Raw genomic sequence first — 17,260 nt, 5'->3', positions numbered from 1 at the left:
GGTTTCCATAGCTACCAAGTGATCCAGCCTAAGCTTTGGGTTCTTGTGGAGAATGAGATGCCTGCCAAGAGCCTTGGGAATCTTCAGAGCACGGCACAGATTAATTCACTTAGAACCAAGTCCGTGAGACACAAATTAGCACTGATATACTGCTAAGATTGAAGGAGCCGGAAGCTAATGTCCCTTTTACAGAGAAAGAGACTGAACCTCAAAGAGGCTATCCGACTGGTCACCATCCTGGAGTTAGCTACTAAGTGCCAGATTCAGGTTTAAACGGATATGGTCTCGACATTTTCATTCTGGAGGCAGAAGGCGTAGCTCTGAATTGTCTATCATTAACCAGCTGCAAAACTCTGGCTAAGTCATGCAGGCTCTCTGTGCACTGATTTTCTGATCTGATAAATGGGTCTGATTGGACGGTTCTGCACATACCGGCCTCTTAGACTCAGGTACAAAAATAAATGGTAGGTAATATAATAATAAGTCAATGACATACAATTTCCCAAAACATTTGAAGGATGGCATATGTGATTAAAATTTGATTTGCATTGGACTATGTATGTTTGCATAAAAGATCACTTAAATTTTCTATCCTCTTCTATCTAAGTAAAATGATAATTTCCAACTCAGGGGTTAGTTCCCGTTAAGACTTTATTAGTGACAAGGGACAAGTATGTGTGGTTAAACCTCTATTTACAGAGCATTAGACAAGGGACTTTGCAGTAAAAAGAAATTTCAGAAAACCATTAAGAGTATAGAAAAGTCACGTGGTTGTCTTTACTCTTAATTACAGAGCCAATTCACTGCAATTAGACATCCCAGGCAGCGACTGTAGTCCCACGGGGTAAGCCCTACTTCACCGGTTTGATACTCTCCTGTTAACAGGGTATGGGTTAGATTATGGAGGGGCTTGAAAACCAGAAGAGGGCTGTAAGCCTGTAGGGAGCACTGTGTCTACACTGAGGTGTCCCCTGCCCAGAGGAGGAAAGGCCATGAGAGGAAAAACTGATAAAACGTTGAGTTGAGGGTGGTGACGGATGAAGGAGCCATGAGTGCAGGCCCTTGGTTGATGGGAGACTCGGGGGCTCCTCCTCAGAGCACACACAAGAGGACACCTCCTGGATGTGTTGAGGAGGGGTCTGGGTACTAGGGTTAAGTGTGGAGGTGGAGACACCACTCAGGTAGGGTGTCACAGAGACCTGCAAGCAACTGGAGTCATGTGACAGGGACCATGCAGGATTTGAAACCCATCCATACAGCTGGGAGGGGTTAGTACTTAGCTCTGTGCTGAGAGAGGAGATGTGGAGACCATGCTTTAAGGGCTGAGCAATTACTGCATAAGGAAAGAAAAGTCTGCAAACTCTGAAGTGGCTGAAAGCCACTTTCTGTCCCTTCCTCTACTCCCTGTCATACTTGAGTATGCTGCCTTCCCCTGGGAATCAGAATCCCATCCCTCTTCATTCCAGATGTGACAAGGTCCATCAAAATGGGTACATATGCTTCCACATGTCTCCCAGGGTCCTCCCTTACCAGACAGGACAGGGTTCATGGGTGGACTGCTGGGAAGAGAAGAGCTGTCCACACATCACGGAGTAAGCAGTGACACAAAGCCCATTTGTGGAACAAGAACCACTGGTGACTAAATTTCTAATGAGTGTTTGGTGGCCTCAATGAGAACGGCCCCATGGCTCATATAGTTGAATGCTTGGTCCCCAGTTGGTGAAACTGGGAAGAATTGGTAGGTGTGGCCTTGTTAGAATGGGTGTGTCACTCAGGATGGGCTTTGAGGTTTCAAAAGCCCACACCAGGCCCAGGCTCTGTCTCTCCCTCCCTCTCCTCCCTCCCTGGCTGTGGACCATGATATAATGCTGTCGGCCATAATGTTCCAGTGCCATTCCTGTCTGCTTCCTGCCATTAGGATCGTGGACTAACCCTCAAAAACTCTAAGCAAGCCCCCGATGAAATGCTTTATTTTATAAGGTCATCTTGGTCACGGTGTCTCTTCACAGCAATAGAGCAGTCACTAAGACAGAGTGACATAGTCTAGATAGTCATTTATGACATCTAGATACTGATTCTTAGCCCAAAGGGAAGGTCAGCTGGATGGCCGTAGCATCAAGGTATACGTAGGACAGACATATATGGCTCGAGGGTCAGACAGCTCAACCAAACACAAGGAAGGACAAGGATGGAGAGTAGGCCATTTCAGCATCTCCAGCCCCAGGGATGAGTGGCTCAGGACTTTGGTTGCCTAGAAAATACACCTAGTAACCTGGCATCGGGATGGGCAATGTACTACAATCGGCACGAGAGCTACAGATGCAAACCAGCACCAACCTGGCTGTGCAGACTCCTGGTTCCTTCATCACTAATCCTTTCTGCGAAGACCAGCTTCTTCTCTCCATTTCCAAACCTCCCTTAGAGGTGCGCACAGGGGTGTGTGTGTGTGGTGTGTTTCATTTGTCTCCTCCTCTATCTGCAAAATTATTCACGTTCTGCTGAACTGTGTGTGCTGTGTGGCTGTGGGCTTTTTGCTTGTGTTATTCACCTCATCTCTTCTCATTCCTCCTTAGCAAGGAGCACTTCGTTCCCCGGCCTCTGGTGAAGGTCTTCATGCGCTCTCTTACAGCACTACCCAAGAGGATCTGGGGAACTGGTTTTGTGAAGGACTTAGCAGTGAGACCGGAGCCAAAGTCAAAGGACAGAAAGCAACTTTAGAGAACTTCCAAGAGAGGAACTTACCTCACCTTCCTCCTCCTCCTCCTCCTTCACCCTCCTCCTTCACCCTCCTCCTCCTCCTTCACCCTCCTCCTCCTCCTTCACCCTCCTCCTCCTCCTCCTTCACCCTCCTCCTCCTCCTTCACCCTCCTCCTCCTCCTTCACCCTCCTCCTCCTTTACTCTCCTCCTCTGACTTTGCTCCTCCCCCTTCACCTTCTGCTTTGAGCCAAATAGCAGCCATTTTCATTGAGTAGATTTCTAAACCAAGCTAAGATTGGTTTCAATGAAGAAATGGGGCATATGAGGGGAAGCAGGAGGGCATGGGGGAATGGGAGCTCTATGGTGATGTTGCTAGGCAACCAAGGTCCTGGACCAGTCAACTCTGGGACTGGAGATGCTAAAATGGCCTACTCCCCATCCTTGTGCTTGGCTGAGCTGTCTGGCTCTGGAGCCACGTACGTGTGAGGGAGTTCCCAGATGGTAGCATCAATCTGGTATGTCCTGCTACTCCGCCCTGTCTCACGTCCCCCAGGGAGACTGGGCTTTTGCCGCCTTTGTTTCCCTCCAGCACAGAAAGAGATGCTCACTAGCTCCCCCACTCCTGAATATTTTTAAAAGTCCTTGCTGGAGAAGGGGGGGAGGTTTGGCATTTCCTTGCCCCTCCCCAAAGGGGAAACGATTTATCTATGTGTGCATACTTCATGAACTGCTTCTCGTTCCCCCACGCTGTTAAGTGAACTTTTGATGACATATGGAATTACCATCACGTCATCTGTCTATACTCTATCGTCACATTTGTTTGCTTTACCATGCGCCTTTAAGATGTTAAATATTATTGGCCACCCCCAGGGGTGGGAGAGACATCTGGTTTGCTCATTTGGTAGTGTGCCTGCTTCACAGAACAGAGCTTTATAAATGATGCTGGCAGCCACTCTGACGGCAGAGGTCAGCTCGCCACGGTGCTGCCCTACAGCCCTCTGGCTCTTCTTGATGAGGTGGCCTGGGAGGTCCAGGACAACAGGTTTATGACGCTGAGTCCCTTTGTCTCCTCTTTGCCTCTGTGTGCATCTTTAGCCCTTGACTGAGGCAGGAACTCCTGGTGAACGGAGCGCAGAGGAAGCAGATGGCACATATGGGCCAGGCTTCAGCAGACGGGTCGGCCAGCCAATCGGAAGACACCACCTGCCCACCCCCGTTCAGCTGAGAAGACATGAAATCAACTTGTTTTTTTTTTTTCCTTTCTTTCTTTTCTTGGCAACATGTGCTTTGGGGGAATTCCTGGTTTCTGGTTTGCTGGGGAGAAACCAATCCTTTTACATTTTTTGGACGATGTTATCTATGAAGTGTCCGGGGAGGGGCTGTGTATGTGGGCACACACACGTACAAAGTCTGTTCATTTATTCTATGCGGTACTATTAGATCTAGACATATTTTTAAAGAATTAGTTGTACACCTGTTTTCTAGTCCATAGCAGGCAGTGTGTCAACCTTGTCTCCGAGTGCTACTTTATTTAAAGTCCACGTTAAATTTCCTTAACCCCTAAGACTAATGCATACCAGTGTCTCTGTCAGAGAAAAGCAAGGAAGGAGACAGTCACCTCACCCTTCTGACATACCAGGATCTTTACACCAGGCAGACCGTGGTGTGAAAACTGTAGGCTACAGCTACCAGAGACACCTCAGGATAGCTGCGAAACTTTACAAGTTGGCGGGTTTTTCTTTTTCTGTGACCCCACAGAAAGGAAAGGACTGGGGAGATAGGCCAGTGAGTCCTCATGATTGCCTTACAAGCATGAGGACCCTGGGAGCTCCTGCCCTAGGGACCTTTTCAAGAGTAGAGGCACAAAGTAATGGCTGGCAACACTGTCTTGTCACCTTCCTAACTTCTGTTGGGAAACACCGACTCCTTAGAGTCTCCCCGGCTTCTCAGAATCATGGGTAGTCTCCGTTCCTCTCTTTTACAGGAAATGGGCAGTTTGAAATTTTCTGCCACAAGCCACCAAGAGACTGGGTTAGAGGGGACAGATGTGGTCATCCTTAGCAAGCCGCCTCCTATCCCACTGAAGCTACATAAACACAGCAGTGATCTCGGGTAGCGGTGGCCATCTGTGCAGGCAGAGAGGACTTGAGTGTGTAAACCTTTATTATGTGAGGTGACAAAGTTGGCAGAGCAAAATATCCACTCATGAAAGGTGATGGGAAAAGCAGAGAGTGGAGGCCGTCCAGGCTGAGAAGGAGAAGGTCTGTTTCCTTGAGCTGGCTTGTCTTCCTGTCGAGTGGGACATGGTCCAGCATCCTAAGCCTGCAGGGAGCCACGCTAGGAAGAGCCACACCTCCACCATTCAGTTCTACTGAAAATGAAGTCTGTTTTTAAGACACCCACTGAGGAAAGGCCTAGAGCCTTCCCTGGGATCAGCTCCCAATGTTCCATCAATAGGCTGACAGCGTGTGGAAATCCATCTACGCCTTCCCTAAGTTCTTCTCACCAGTGCTAAACACATTTTTCTGTGCTCTGTTTTGGGTTAAGATCTGGCTAAGAAGTCCTGGCTGGCCACTGTAAACTAGGCTAGGTCTCAAGCCTACATCCATACTCCTGTGTCCTCTGCGTGCAGAGATCACAGGCAAGCATTACTATCTCCAGAATCCCCTGTACCCCACCTTTCGTCTTTTAAAATGTTCCAGCAAATAGGAATTCCAATCAGAAGGAAGAAAAAAAGTGATTTTAAAGGAACCACAACAGGAAGACAAAGCTTGAGGCCGAGCTGAACGCAGACGTGCCTGCTGGCCCAGCTCTGGACGCTGAAGCTTCAAGGCATCGACTCAAGAGACACAGTGGAGGTGATCTCTTCCTCTGACAAGGTTTTCTGTTCTGTCTTGTTTTTTTTTTTTTTTTTTTTTTTTCTTTTAGGAAATATGCCAGTGTTAGGAAGTTTTGATGACAGGGCAAACACTACAGGTTGGAGGGTAACCTGAGTGCCACCTGTATGCACTCACAGTGAGGATAAAAAACCTATGCCACCTGTCCAGCAGTTCCTAGGGGGACTTAAGGACATAGGGAACTACATGGGTGTCAAAATTTTGCCCAGGCATTTAGGATAAACCCTTAGCAGGTGCTCTGTGGGCTTGCCCTCTTCCCTCCCAGGGGCCAGGTTTCATTTACTTCAGCCATCAGGATCTGAAGTTCATCCAGACTTATTCAGTAATACCAAGCTGCTTTACAAGTTAAACATCCGATGACAGAAACATGGCCACATTTTTTTTCCTGGAAATATTATGCTAACAGTGATCAGGCTTACATGCCTGCATGAGATGACGCACGTGGCAGCCTGGTTCCCAGCACCCTGAGGTGATGCCGATGGCCAGCAAGAGATGGGGAGCAGTTGAAGTCAAGTCAGCTAACTTCTGAAGAGTTACACTCTAGTTTTACGGGGCTTCTGGAGGTCTGAGGTGAAGCTTGAACTCCTGAAATCCTGGCAAATGGTGGCTGAGGCCGGCATCACTTCCACCACTTCAGACGCATGCCTCTCGGCTGGCCAACTTGTGCCAACCTGTTTGCTTCTCTGTGGGAGACCAGTGCTTCCTCTGAGCCTGACTCCCACACTCTGACAAACCTTGCCAGGCAAATGTGGACCACGTGAATTGGGAGAACGGGACTAGGACTGCCTTTGGGAAAGGTTCCTTCTCCCAGTGTTGGACAACAGAACTTTGTGAGGAGATAGACAAATGCAAATATTAAACTTGGCTTTTGTCCAGTAGCTGTAACCGTGTTTCTCCCAATTAACTGCGGTCCACTCTGCCATGGGGTTTGGAATTGTTTTACATGTGTGTGCACATAATACACATGTGCACACTGTGTGAATCAAAAGCACATTCTCAGCTAAGCAGTCGGTACTATGATAAGAAGGCTGCTAAGGAAGCAATAGCAAAATGCCTCAGGATCACGCCTTCCTTCACTCCGCAGTAGTGTTTGGTGACACCGCGTGCCAGGTGGCAGACTGGGCACTTAGGGACGGACACACATGGTGACTATACAAGCAATGCGAGTGTAGTGTGACTTTCTTGTAGGAGAGAAGCTCAGGTCGGGGCAGCTAAGTGCAGGCTCCTGGGGGAGTAGAGGGAGAGTCAGCGGAAGCCCTGTGACTCTGTGAACTGTTTGGAGACTTAGCTGTGCTCACAGGGCAAGATGCAGGAAGCTTGGGGTTCTGGGAAGAGGGATGGAATGAGAAAGCACGCTCCCCGAAGGGTGGGGGGGACAGGAGATTCTCCCGATTGCCTAACATAATCCTTTTTTTTTAAAATTTGACTTTTCAGGGTTCAGGATAAGTTTCTCCTGATTGCCTAACATAATTGCTTTCAAAGTACGTAGCAGTAATGAAGTTTTTCTTGGACAGGTCATCTCAGCTGTCCCCATTCATGCAGCCTGCTAATCAGCAGTAACCGGACTGCTATTTGTGGTCACATTTCCTGTCCCAGAGGTGGCTGCTCTGAGCCCCCAAGCCTGGATTTCACAAAGCATGTGAGACACACCCCACAGGCCACTTCTCTATAAACTCCTCCACAGATTCTCAACAACTTTAACTTCCAAATGTAAGCAAGGGGAAGGCTCCTCTACTTGAAAAATTCTGTTCCATTTTCCCTGTATCGTCTTACTCACCCAAATCAAACCCCAGGCTGTAATTCATGGCATCTAGCCTAATAAGCACATAACCTAGAATGTAGGTGAGCTACACTGAGGGTAAGATAATCAGTTACTTGTTTGTAATAGTGGACAAACTGTAAGGCAGAAAAACAGTAACCTTAAATGTACACCCAAATGGGTGAATGATTAGATAACAGTCATCTATTTCTGGAATCTATGCAGCTCTTAATGAAGATAACAACTTCCTGTGACATAGGAAATGCTACGAAGGACCCGGATGTAAGGGACAATAAAGCTCATAGTGTTATACATATAACTGCAACTGTGCAACATGTAAATAAGGAAATGCAGGAAAGAAATCCCAGCATAATCCAGCATAAGAGTAATAATGGCTGTGTGTGTGATGCAATTAGGAGTCTTTTTCCATTTTCTGCAACACATTTATAGTGGCTGTGTTATTGGAATCCTGTTGAAAGCGTTAACTCATAAAGTTTGTAATTGGATCATTTTTCAAGTCCCAGAAGCAAGTGCAAGGCCAGAGATGAGTCTGCATAGTTTTGAGTGCCCTGCGGGTGAGAATTCCATCCCTATGATGAACTGAAAAGCTTCCAGGGCAAGATGTCACGTAGTTGCTGGATGTGGTGCCCATGTTTGTAGTCCCAGCACACACATACATGTGTGAGTATGCATGTGAGTGTGTGTGTGTGAGTGTGAATGAGTGTGTGTGAGTCTGTTTGTGAGAGTGAGTGTATGAGAGTGTGTGTGTGAGTATGTGAGTGTGAGTGTGTGAGTGTGTAATCATGTGAGTGTGTGTTTGTGTGAGTGAGTGTATGTGTGAGACTGTGTGTTTGTAAGAGTGTGTGAGTGTATGTTTGTGTATGAATGTGAATTAGTATGTTTGTGAGAGTGAGTGTAAGTGTGAGAGTGTGTGAGTGTGTTATTGAGTGTGTGTGTGAGTGTGTGTTTGTGTGAGTGAGTGTGAGTGAATGTGTGTGAGAGTAAGTATGTGTGAGTGTATGTGTGAGACTGTGTGTTTGTAAGAGTGTGTGAGTGTATGTTTGTGTATGAGTGTGAATTAGTATGTTTGTGAGAGTGAGTGTAAGTGTGAGAGTGTGTATGAGTGTGTTATTGAGTGTGTGTGTGAGAGTGAGTGTGTGTGAGTGTGTTGAGTATATGTTGTGTATGAGTATGAATTAGTATGTTTGTGAGAGTGAGTATGAGTGTGAGAGTGTGAGTGAATGTGTGTGTGTGTATGTGTGTGTGTATGTGAGTGCATGAGTGTGTTATTGAGTGCATGTGTATGTGTGTGATAAGGTTGGGATTGAACCAGATTTCTAATGTCCTTAACCAAGGCTTGGAATCCTTGTCACCCTGTCCCTTAGGCTTTGGGTAAAGTGATGGCCCTTTCAAGAACCAGGTGAAGACAAGTAAGACCAAGGATTCTGATGACTTCTGCGACTGTTCTGTGCTTGTGTGTTTGTGTGTTTGTGTGTTAATATGCTCTCAGTTTGGGGAGAAATAGGTTGCTTTCCCACTTCAGTTTCTCTAATTGTTTGCCACTGATGGTGGCAGCAACCCAGGCCAAGGGGTGAAAAGGGGGCTGTCAGTCCTCTGGGGACGCGTGAAAGACACAGGTGCTTTTCTTTCTCCACACACTATGAAAGCCTAATTTGGAAAGAAGGAACTCTCTCCCCTCTGAGGGAGATTGCGTCAGTTTCAGACACAGGAGTTATTTAGGTTACAATGCTGTTAACTCCTTCCAAGCAGAAAGAATAGCTAGCTACTGTGTAGCTGTAGAGATTTCCTCTTCCAGACATTTTTAACAATAGGTTATATATATACATCTGGCCTTGAACACCAGAGGCAGGCTGTACATAGAAATAGAACAAGTAGAAATAGCATACACACAGAACACTTTGTGTCTGGCACTGTGTGTGTGTGTGTGAGTCGCTGTCACTCGCGTTTTGCTAGACAGAGACAAGCACAGTGGACAGCTCCCCTCCACCCTCCATCACATCTGCCGTGTAACACATTCACTAGTCACAGAGGAAGCGAGGAAGGTGCTCCCAGAAGACTTACCTGTACTAGGAGCTCCAGCTTCCTGTCATCAAGGAGATGTACTTGACATCGACGGCCCTCCGTCATCTATGGGAGAAGACAACGAATGGTCACTGAAAATGTGGTAGTTGGCTGGAGTTCTTGAAGGTCTGTGGGCTGAACTTCACTGGGCACCAGCCCTTCGGGGAGGCTCCCCCCGCCCCCACCCCAGGAGTTGGCCATATAATGCCAAGAAGGAGCTGGACTGAAGGCACTTGTGGAGACCTTTCTGTGGACCAACTGGTTTGGTGGAGCTTGTTAGAGAGAGGCACACAAGATGGAGTCTAAGTCTTCAGGGGTTTGTGATGCATGAAGCAGATGGAAAACGAATTAGCAAGTGCCTCTGTAACAGACTGCTGGATGGTAGTGTCCTTTGGTCTTTACCAGCTCTTCAGTATCTGTCACCAGGAGTAAAAGGCAAAGCTCACGGTCTAGTCTGTGCCTCCATTTCACCCACTCCCTTGCTGACCTCCAACAATGAGGTTAACCTACCTGGCAAGCCCCAGACCAGAGACACCGTGTCTCAAACGACAGGTGAATATAAGGAGTATAACCCAAGGTGACCCCTGGCCAGCACATGGGTACATACACATGAACCCACCCACACCCACAGACACATACAAAGTACAGATAAAGGTAAGGTATAGTAAGAGTTGGGATCATAGACTTTTGACTATCACCTTTATTTTTTTTAAAATATTAGCATCAATTTAATATAATTGTGTGTGTCTGTTTGTGAGACTGAGTGTATGAGAGTGAGTATGAGTATTTGACTTTGGTAATGGCTAGATTTTACACATGGTGCCCCAAAATTCTGGGAGAAGAATGGCCATTGGTTTTGACTAGCTGGATCCAGTACCACGGTTGAGGTTCAGTGATCTACAGGCCCCTTCCAGCTCAGGGTCTTACAGGATTCTAAGACAGCAGTTCTCAACCCTTTGGGGATTGAATGAACCATTCACACAGGGGGGTGGGGGAAGGGTGTGTGTGTCACAAATCAGATATCCTGCATATCAGATATTTACATCATATTCATAACAGTAGCAAAGTTACAATTATGATGTAGCAACAAAAAGAGTTTTATGGTTGGGAGTCAGCACAACACGAGGAACTGCATTAAAGGGTCGCAGCACTCAGGAGGTTGAGAACCATTGTTCTAAGGACTCTCTGAGGACCTCCCTCTCTTTCCCCCAGGGACCAGCTATGTCAAACAGATGAAAGGATGCATTTAAGTAGATCCGACTCTTTGTCAAAGTCCTCATGAGCATCTTGTCCAGGGAAGATGGAGAAGTTGCCGCTTCTTATTCGGTGGGAATTATTCCATCACCAAGTCCAAAGGTGTCATAGAATCCCATGAGAAAATGGCCTCTCTTTCTCCAAAGAAGGCAGTCACCCCTTCTCTCCTGTCACATATCTCTGGCTTGGGGACATACATTGAACACCCCTGCTGTTTGAATATACCCAATCTCAAAGGGTTCTTGATTGTTGTGACAATCAGTTGTGACAATGACTTCGCAGCCAAGTTTCACAGAACACATATTCTACAGGGGTTAAAACAGATTAAAAATAGGGGGGAGAGGACTTCAACTAGTCAGCTTGTGAGTTTGCAAATGCTAGCCCAGTCAGGTGGCTTTAGGCATGGTGTGGCTCTGTGACCATGGGACTTGACCTTGGGACTTGAGACTCCTTTAGTCTTGATCATATTCGATATTCTAGCAGGCTGATACCATTTTTCTTAAAAAAAAATCTTTATTTCAATCGCCCCCTTATTCAACGAAAGTCATTACAATTTTAAATTAGATTGAAATCTACGCTGCTGTGCCAACATGTCGAAATGATTCTTTCAACCAAAAAATGTCGCACCAGAAATGTTAACTTCCAGTAGTAATTGGGCACTTAATAGTCACAGCGTGGGTACTTTGGATGTAATTTTTTAACGACAGTCGTTCAGCTCTTATTAGAATCATTGCATATGAGGGACTCCTAGAAAGGAATGTGCACAGCCATCTAACATGATATTTTGAAGTTCGTTAGAAACAACCGAAGAACATAACTAGAAACCATTCAATAGGCTCTCGAGGGTGACCCATGCCTATAATCCCAGCAGCTGACAGGTAGAAGGAAAAACTCAGGAGTTTAAGACCGTCCTATGCTGGCCTGGCTGGCATGGAACTAGATATACAGATCAGGCTGGCCTCTAACTCACAGAGATCCTCCTGCCTCCGCCCTCAGGAGTACTTGGATTGAAGGTATGCACCATCCATTGAGTTACAAAAAGAAATTGGGGAGTCACTTTATCAAACCATGTCATTGCACATCATCAGGTTCAGACTTAAAATGCTACCTCTCAGACCCTGTTTTCATCTAAAAAAACAAAACCCTCACTAAAATTCAGTAACTTCACTTTATCTCCTGGTATGTTGCGGAACCACACAGTGAAGTGTTGACAGAGTATTTATCGCAAGTGTGCTCCATGCCTCCCTTGCAGGAAACAAAACAGCCCTGCAAAAGTTGGCACGGAGAACAGTCGGAACAGAAACCCTTTGAGTCATCACGTTTGGTAAGACGCAGCTTTCCCCTGACAGCAGCGCTGTGGTTTGTGTCTCCAAAGGGCACCTGTTTGTTGTTTCCTTCACAAGTGAGAGCGGAGAACCCAGTCTTCATCGGCAGTTCAGAACAGGCTCGCCCTTGTGGGTTGCGAGCGAAGAAAGAGCAGACATCTGTAGCATTGTTTGGCTCGCGAGGCATGCTGAAATTTCTTCTCGGTCCTCACAATTGTAAAATAATACTGCCTCCCTCCTCCCAATTTTCAGCTGCACAGGCACAATTGGAGCCCTGGCAATCACCCTCAAAGGAAATCCTTTGGAGAGCAAGGCTGAGCATGAGGGTCAGCTGGCTTCCGCTCTAACCATAAATCCCTGCGCCTAAACATTCTATAGTAACATGCGCCTGCCAAGTGCGTCCTCGTTTTTAGGCATACTAGAAGTGTTGTTTTGAAAGCGGGGTGTCCAACTTTGCTGTTAAGATACTTCCGGCTTATGGGTGGGTTGTCTCCAACTGGCCCAGCTATGTATCATGCACTATTAAACAACGATTCAAAAAGCAAGCAAATAGTGACCCAATGAAACTCATTACTTCCTATGTTAACCTAAAAATATCAATTAAAAAAAAATCAGCTAAACCATGGTTCAAAAAGAAATCGTGTAGAAAGGTGGAGGCGTTCTTAGAAGTTAGCTTTGGGGCGTGGGACTGATGAGACGCTTACTCAGCAAATGTCAGTTTGACAGTGTCTATTTTAAACATGAAATCAAGTAATTCAGAGGGCTGGGGAGATGGCTCTGGTTATAAAGTGCTTGCTTTACAAATACAAGGACCGAATTCCATTCCCAGAACCCATGGAAAAAGTCACCATTCAAAAAGCCCAACCAAGGACCCCACCAGGATCTAGTGAATAGTTGTTACCCCATGGTCACAAGGGTGGCCTTGATTAAATGAGTCACAAAAAACAAAAAGCAAAAAACCCTCGGAATATTAATAATTAATCTGAGAAAAGGACTGATAGGGATAGTTGGGGGCTGGTATTGGGAATGGGAGGGAGATAAAGAAGTGAAATGTAATCAGAATTTATTTTAGGCATGCATGGAGTTGCCAGATGACAAATTAACAGACAATAAAAGGCTGGGCTTGGCAGCATAAGTTTGCAATGAGTGCCAGGGGAAGGAGACAGGAGGGTCACTGAGGCTTATATGTCACCTACTTAGCCAGGGAAAGACCCTGACTTAGAGTACAAGGTGAACAGGTACAGGTGACAGAACACAACGTATCTGAGGAGTGACACCTAAGATGTTCCTCTGGCCTTCACAGCACCCCGCCACACCCCCGAGACATGCAGACACACCCCTGCACACAAGCACACATGCACAAGTACAGTGCACCACAGGAGTAATTTATAAACCACAATTTGAATTTCCTTATACACAAGACTGGATGTTGGGACACCTTCTCTCCCTGTAGACGAGGAGGAGGAGAAGGAGAAAAAAAATGGAAAAGGTGACGAAAAGCGAAGACACAACATAGAACAAGCTGGTAGGTGGCGTGGGGATTACACCTGTGATTCTGGATTTGACAGAAACTCTACAATAGCCTGGCACCAGGGAGATGCTGTGTGGTACCACTGTTCAAATGTGGTGCTGGTGTCTCCTCTGGGACAAGACTAAAAATCAAACAACACAAATCACTTCTTAACAACAATAATCCTTTAATGGTGATTTCAAAATACTTTATAAGGGGAAGCCTGTGGTCCCTGGCTCGTGGAAGGGGTTTGTGATGGTCCCAAACAGCTCTTCTGCAAACGCTCTCCTGTGCATGCCATACAGTGATACACGAGGTTTAACAAGCCCTCTCTTAGAGTATAGAACTCAAATATTATCATGAGTATTGTTTCTTCTTCATACAAAACCAAGGTGCCCAATTCCATGTAATTCTTATGTTCCCTACCTTCTGGGGATTAAGCTCAGGCTGCCAGGCTTGGGCAAAGGTCTTTACCTGCTGAGCCATAGCACCACCCCTCCTCCTCATTTCAGTCACTCTCTGAATACCCTCTTTCCGCTTTTTTCTTTCAACTAACGAAACGACTCATAAGCCATGCGTGTGCACACACAGAAAAACTCTGAAGAAATGTCGCCAGCCACACGGTTTCTGCCCTCTCAGATACACCTGTATTTCACATTCTGGTAAAAGTAACAAATCTTGAACTTAGAAAACAAAGGTCTGTGGTTCGAAATGAAAACTAAAGACAGTAATGAGCTGCTGGGGATTTAGCTCAGTTCTTAAGAGTGCCTCTAGCCTAATGTGCACCCCAGCCCCCAGGTTCAGGTCTAAACAAGACTGGGCAGGAGAGTACCTACTGCCTATAGTCCCAATACTTGGGAAGCAGTGGCAAACGACCAAATGTCATGGTGATCCTTGGCTAAGTAGCAAGCTTGAGGCCAGCCTTGGCTCTACCCTCTCTTTCTCTTAGGAAAAGGAAAGTCAACTAATACATGTTATTATAGTGTCTCGGTTTTCTGAGGCTAGTTCACACTGAAAGAATCATGGAGTCTAGGGCAAGAAAGAGGATGGCCAGTTAGAGGACAGCTGCCCAGGACACATCCACCGGCCAGAAAACCCTGTTACCTTGTTACCACACACCACTTGTCTAATGTCTCTTTACAAAACCCGAAGAAAGTTGCCAAGGTGTGACTCATTTACATCTCTGAGATGACCTGAAGTAAAATCTTATAGTTCTTTGGAAAGATAGTTATGTCAAATGATGTTTTGCTGGGGCACATAGATGAAAAGATGTCTGGCTAAAGCAAACATGTGAAAGACTGTTTTCCTGAAGCAGACACAGGTGAGAGGATGTTTGGATTCAGCAGACATGTGAAAGGACGCTTGATGAAGGAGTATGGATGTGACCCCACCGACAGTCGGGGATGAGCACTGAGCCTTAGTTTGGTTTGCTCCACCTCACTATTCTTCACTAAAAACACGCATGTAATGGTTCACCTTACATAGCATTGTTGAGTTCAACTTGTGATAATGCCACCGTTGAGAGAAACTTACCCTCGAGGTTCCTGTGGCAGCTTGCAGTTTCTTCAGGATTGAACTATAGCCACCTGGTGTCTACTTTCTGAAAGGACTGGGCTGTAGCTGCCGGTTCGTGCCTGGTGTCTGCCTGCTGAGAGGACTGGCCTGCAGCTGCTGAGTCGTATTTGGTGTTTGCTATGGGACTGAACTGCTGCCCAAGAAGATTGAGCTCACCCCCAAAGAAGTGCTGAACAGACCCACTTCCCCACATCGTAATAACTTTTCTCTTCCATTATCCCTACTGAGTGGTGGGCTAGAGGGGAGGTTGAACTCTTATTAAAAGTAGGTTGCAAAATATCGATGCCTACAATAACCCATTGGTGAAGCAGTGCAATGAGAACTATTAATGACTCCTGAGAATTGCACGCAATACGAACCGGTGTTCCTGAGACACGCTTTCTTCAGGAAGTTGCCAACAGTCTTGAAACAGCCTTAAATCCTATCCTTGAGACCTTTTGCACCAAATGGAGAAGATGGAGTTCAAAAGCATGGAGCTGAGACCAGAACTCAGAAACTGTCTATCTCTCCTGTTCACAGGGTCCCTTAAATAGGCAGGCAGTAAGGATGCCAGATGCATTACAACAGCACCTCACAATCTGACCTTTGACCCAGGCTGTTTGCTGGCTGTGAAGGAAATTCCAAGGACATGACTATGACTTCCCAACACAAATCACAGCGGGAGCTCCAGCTTTCTGAGTCACCTCAAAAGCATCACCTCATACCTCTCTCTCTCTCTCTCTCTCTCTCTCTCTCTCTCTCTCTCTCTCTCTCTCTCTCCTCTCCTCCTCCTCCTCCTCCTCCTCCTCCTCCTCCTCCTCCTCCTCCTCCTCCTCCTCCTTGGATAAAGAAAGGAGCAAAGTTGGAGTTAAGAATCTAAAGGTTGCAAGGTTACAAAATCTCAACCATAGAGCATCTCCTGGCCACGAGATCAACACACACATACACACACAGACACACACACACACCAATTCATGCAAGGCCAGCTGACAGTGCACACACAGTTGGTGAAGGTCTTAGGCAACATACTGTTAGAACTATTCCTCCCACCATTAAAACATGCACAACGGAAATAAGTGCCTAGCTTGAGTAGGCAGGAAGCCCCTCTGCTCAGAGCCTCCAAAGGTAAAAGAAGAAACCAATGTCTGCTTTTATTAGTTCACATTTTAAAAGCATTAGCATGCTGGGTCTGAGGAGCCCGCTTAGTGGGTGAAGTGTCTGTCTGCCGCGCACGCGAGCAGCAGGACTTTTGTGTTCATATCCACAGAGCCCATGTCAGAAGCCTAGCAAAGTGGAGACCTCCTCCAAGAGCTAAGGGAGTGGAGACAGACGCACCCCTGACACTCATTGCCAAGCTTACCCAGCTGATCTGTGAGCTACAGGCTCAGGGAGAGAAGCTATGTCAAAAACACACACACACACAAAACCATAGGTGAAGATTAAGGAAGACATCCAATGTCAACTTCTGGCATCCATGTGCACACACTCTTATGTGTACTTGCATGTACACGTGTGTGGGCGCAACACACACACACACACACTCACTCACTAGAAGAATTAGCATATTAAAATGTGCTAGAGCAAAGAAAGACGGTACAAGTGCTGGCCCCCCAGAGGACTCAGTGGAGAGACTACCTTGCCCTAGTTGGCCCTGACCATTGTCAAGCAGTGCCATCTCTGTCCCTATCATAATGCTCCTGGATTTAGTAGAGCGTGCACAGGCGCCCCAGGAGGCCCTTGGCTATGGAATACAGCTGCAGTTCATACAACCCAGATGGAAGTTCCTGAGTGGTTCGCTTAGAGGGAATTAGCATGACAAAGCAGTGGGCCATCCAAGCTGAATCAGCAACTGCAAACATTCTGCACATTTGCATTGGAAGAGCTTATAGGTGGGGACGGGTGTCCCCAGAATCTCCAGAAAGCCTATTTTAAGGATATCCCTGCCCACTGGGTCTTTATCTGCAGCAAGAAGAAATTGAGGTCTCTTCCTTCCTTCCTTTTCTTCCTTCCTTCTTTTCTTCCTTCTTTTCTTCCTTCCTTCCCTCCCTCCCTCTCCCCCCTCTCTCTTTTTCTCTCTTTTTCTCTCTTTTTTCTTTCTTTCTCTCTCTTTCTCTCTCTTTCTCTCTCTTTCTCTCTCTCTTTCTCTCTCTCTTTCTCTCTCTCTCTCTTTCTTTCTCTCTC

At 46.5% G+C, this 17,260-nt stretch overlaps 1 protein-coding gene across 3 annotated transcripts in view; it reads right to left on the bottom strand.

Moving 5' to 3' along the window:
• Positions 1-17,260, bottom strand: part of Frmd4a (FERM domain containing 4A) — a 219,105-nt gene that overhangs the window by 172,184 nt on the left and 29,661 nt on the right. For all 3 annotated transcript variants that reach the window (XM_052157216.1, XM_052157217.1, XM_052157214.1), the window contains exon 2: positions 9,437-9,502. In XM_052157216.1, the coding sequence (XP_052013176.1) occupies positions 9,437-9,502 (66 nt within the window). The remainder of the gene's footprint in view (positions 1-9,436; positions 9,503-17,260) is intronic.

The sequence above is a fragment of the Apodemus sylvaticus genome, chromosome 14 (assembly GCF_947179515.1).
Source record: "Apodemus sylvaticus chromosome 14, mApoSyl1.1, whole genome shotgun sequence".
Classification (NCBI taxonomy): Eukaryota; Metazoa; Chordata; class Mammalia; order Rodentia; family Muridae; genus Apodemus; species Apodemus sylvaticus.
This window is presented reverse-complemented; position numbering and strand designations above follow the sequence as displayed.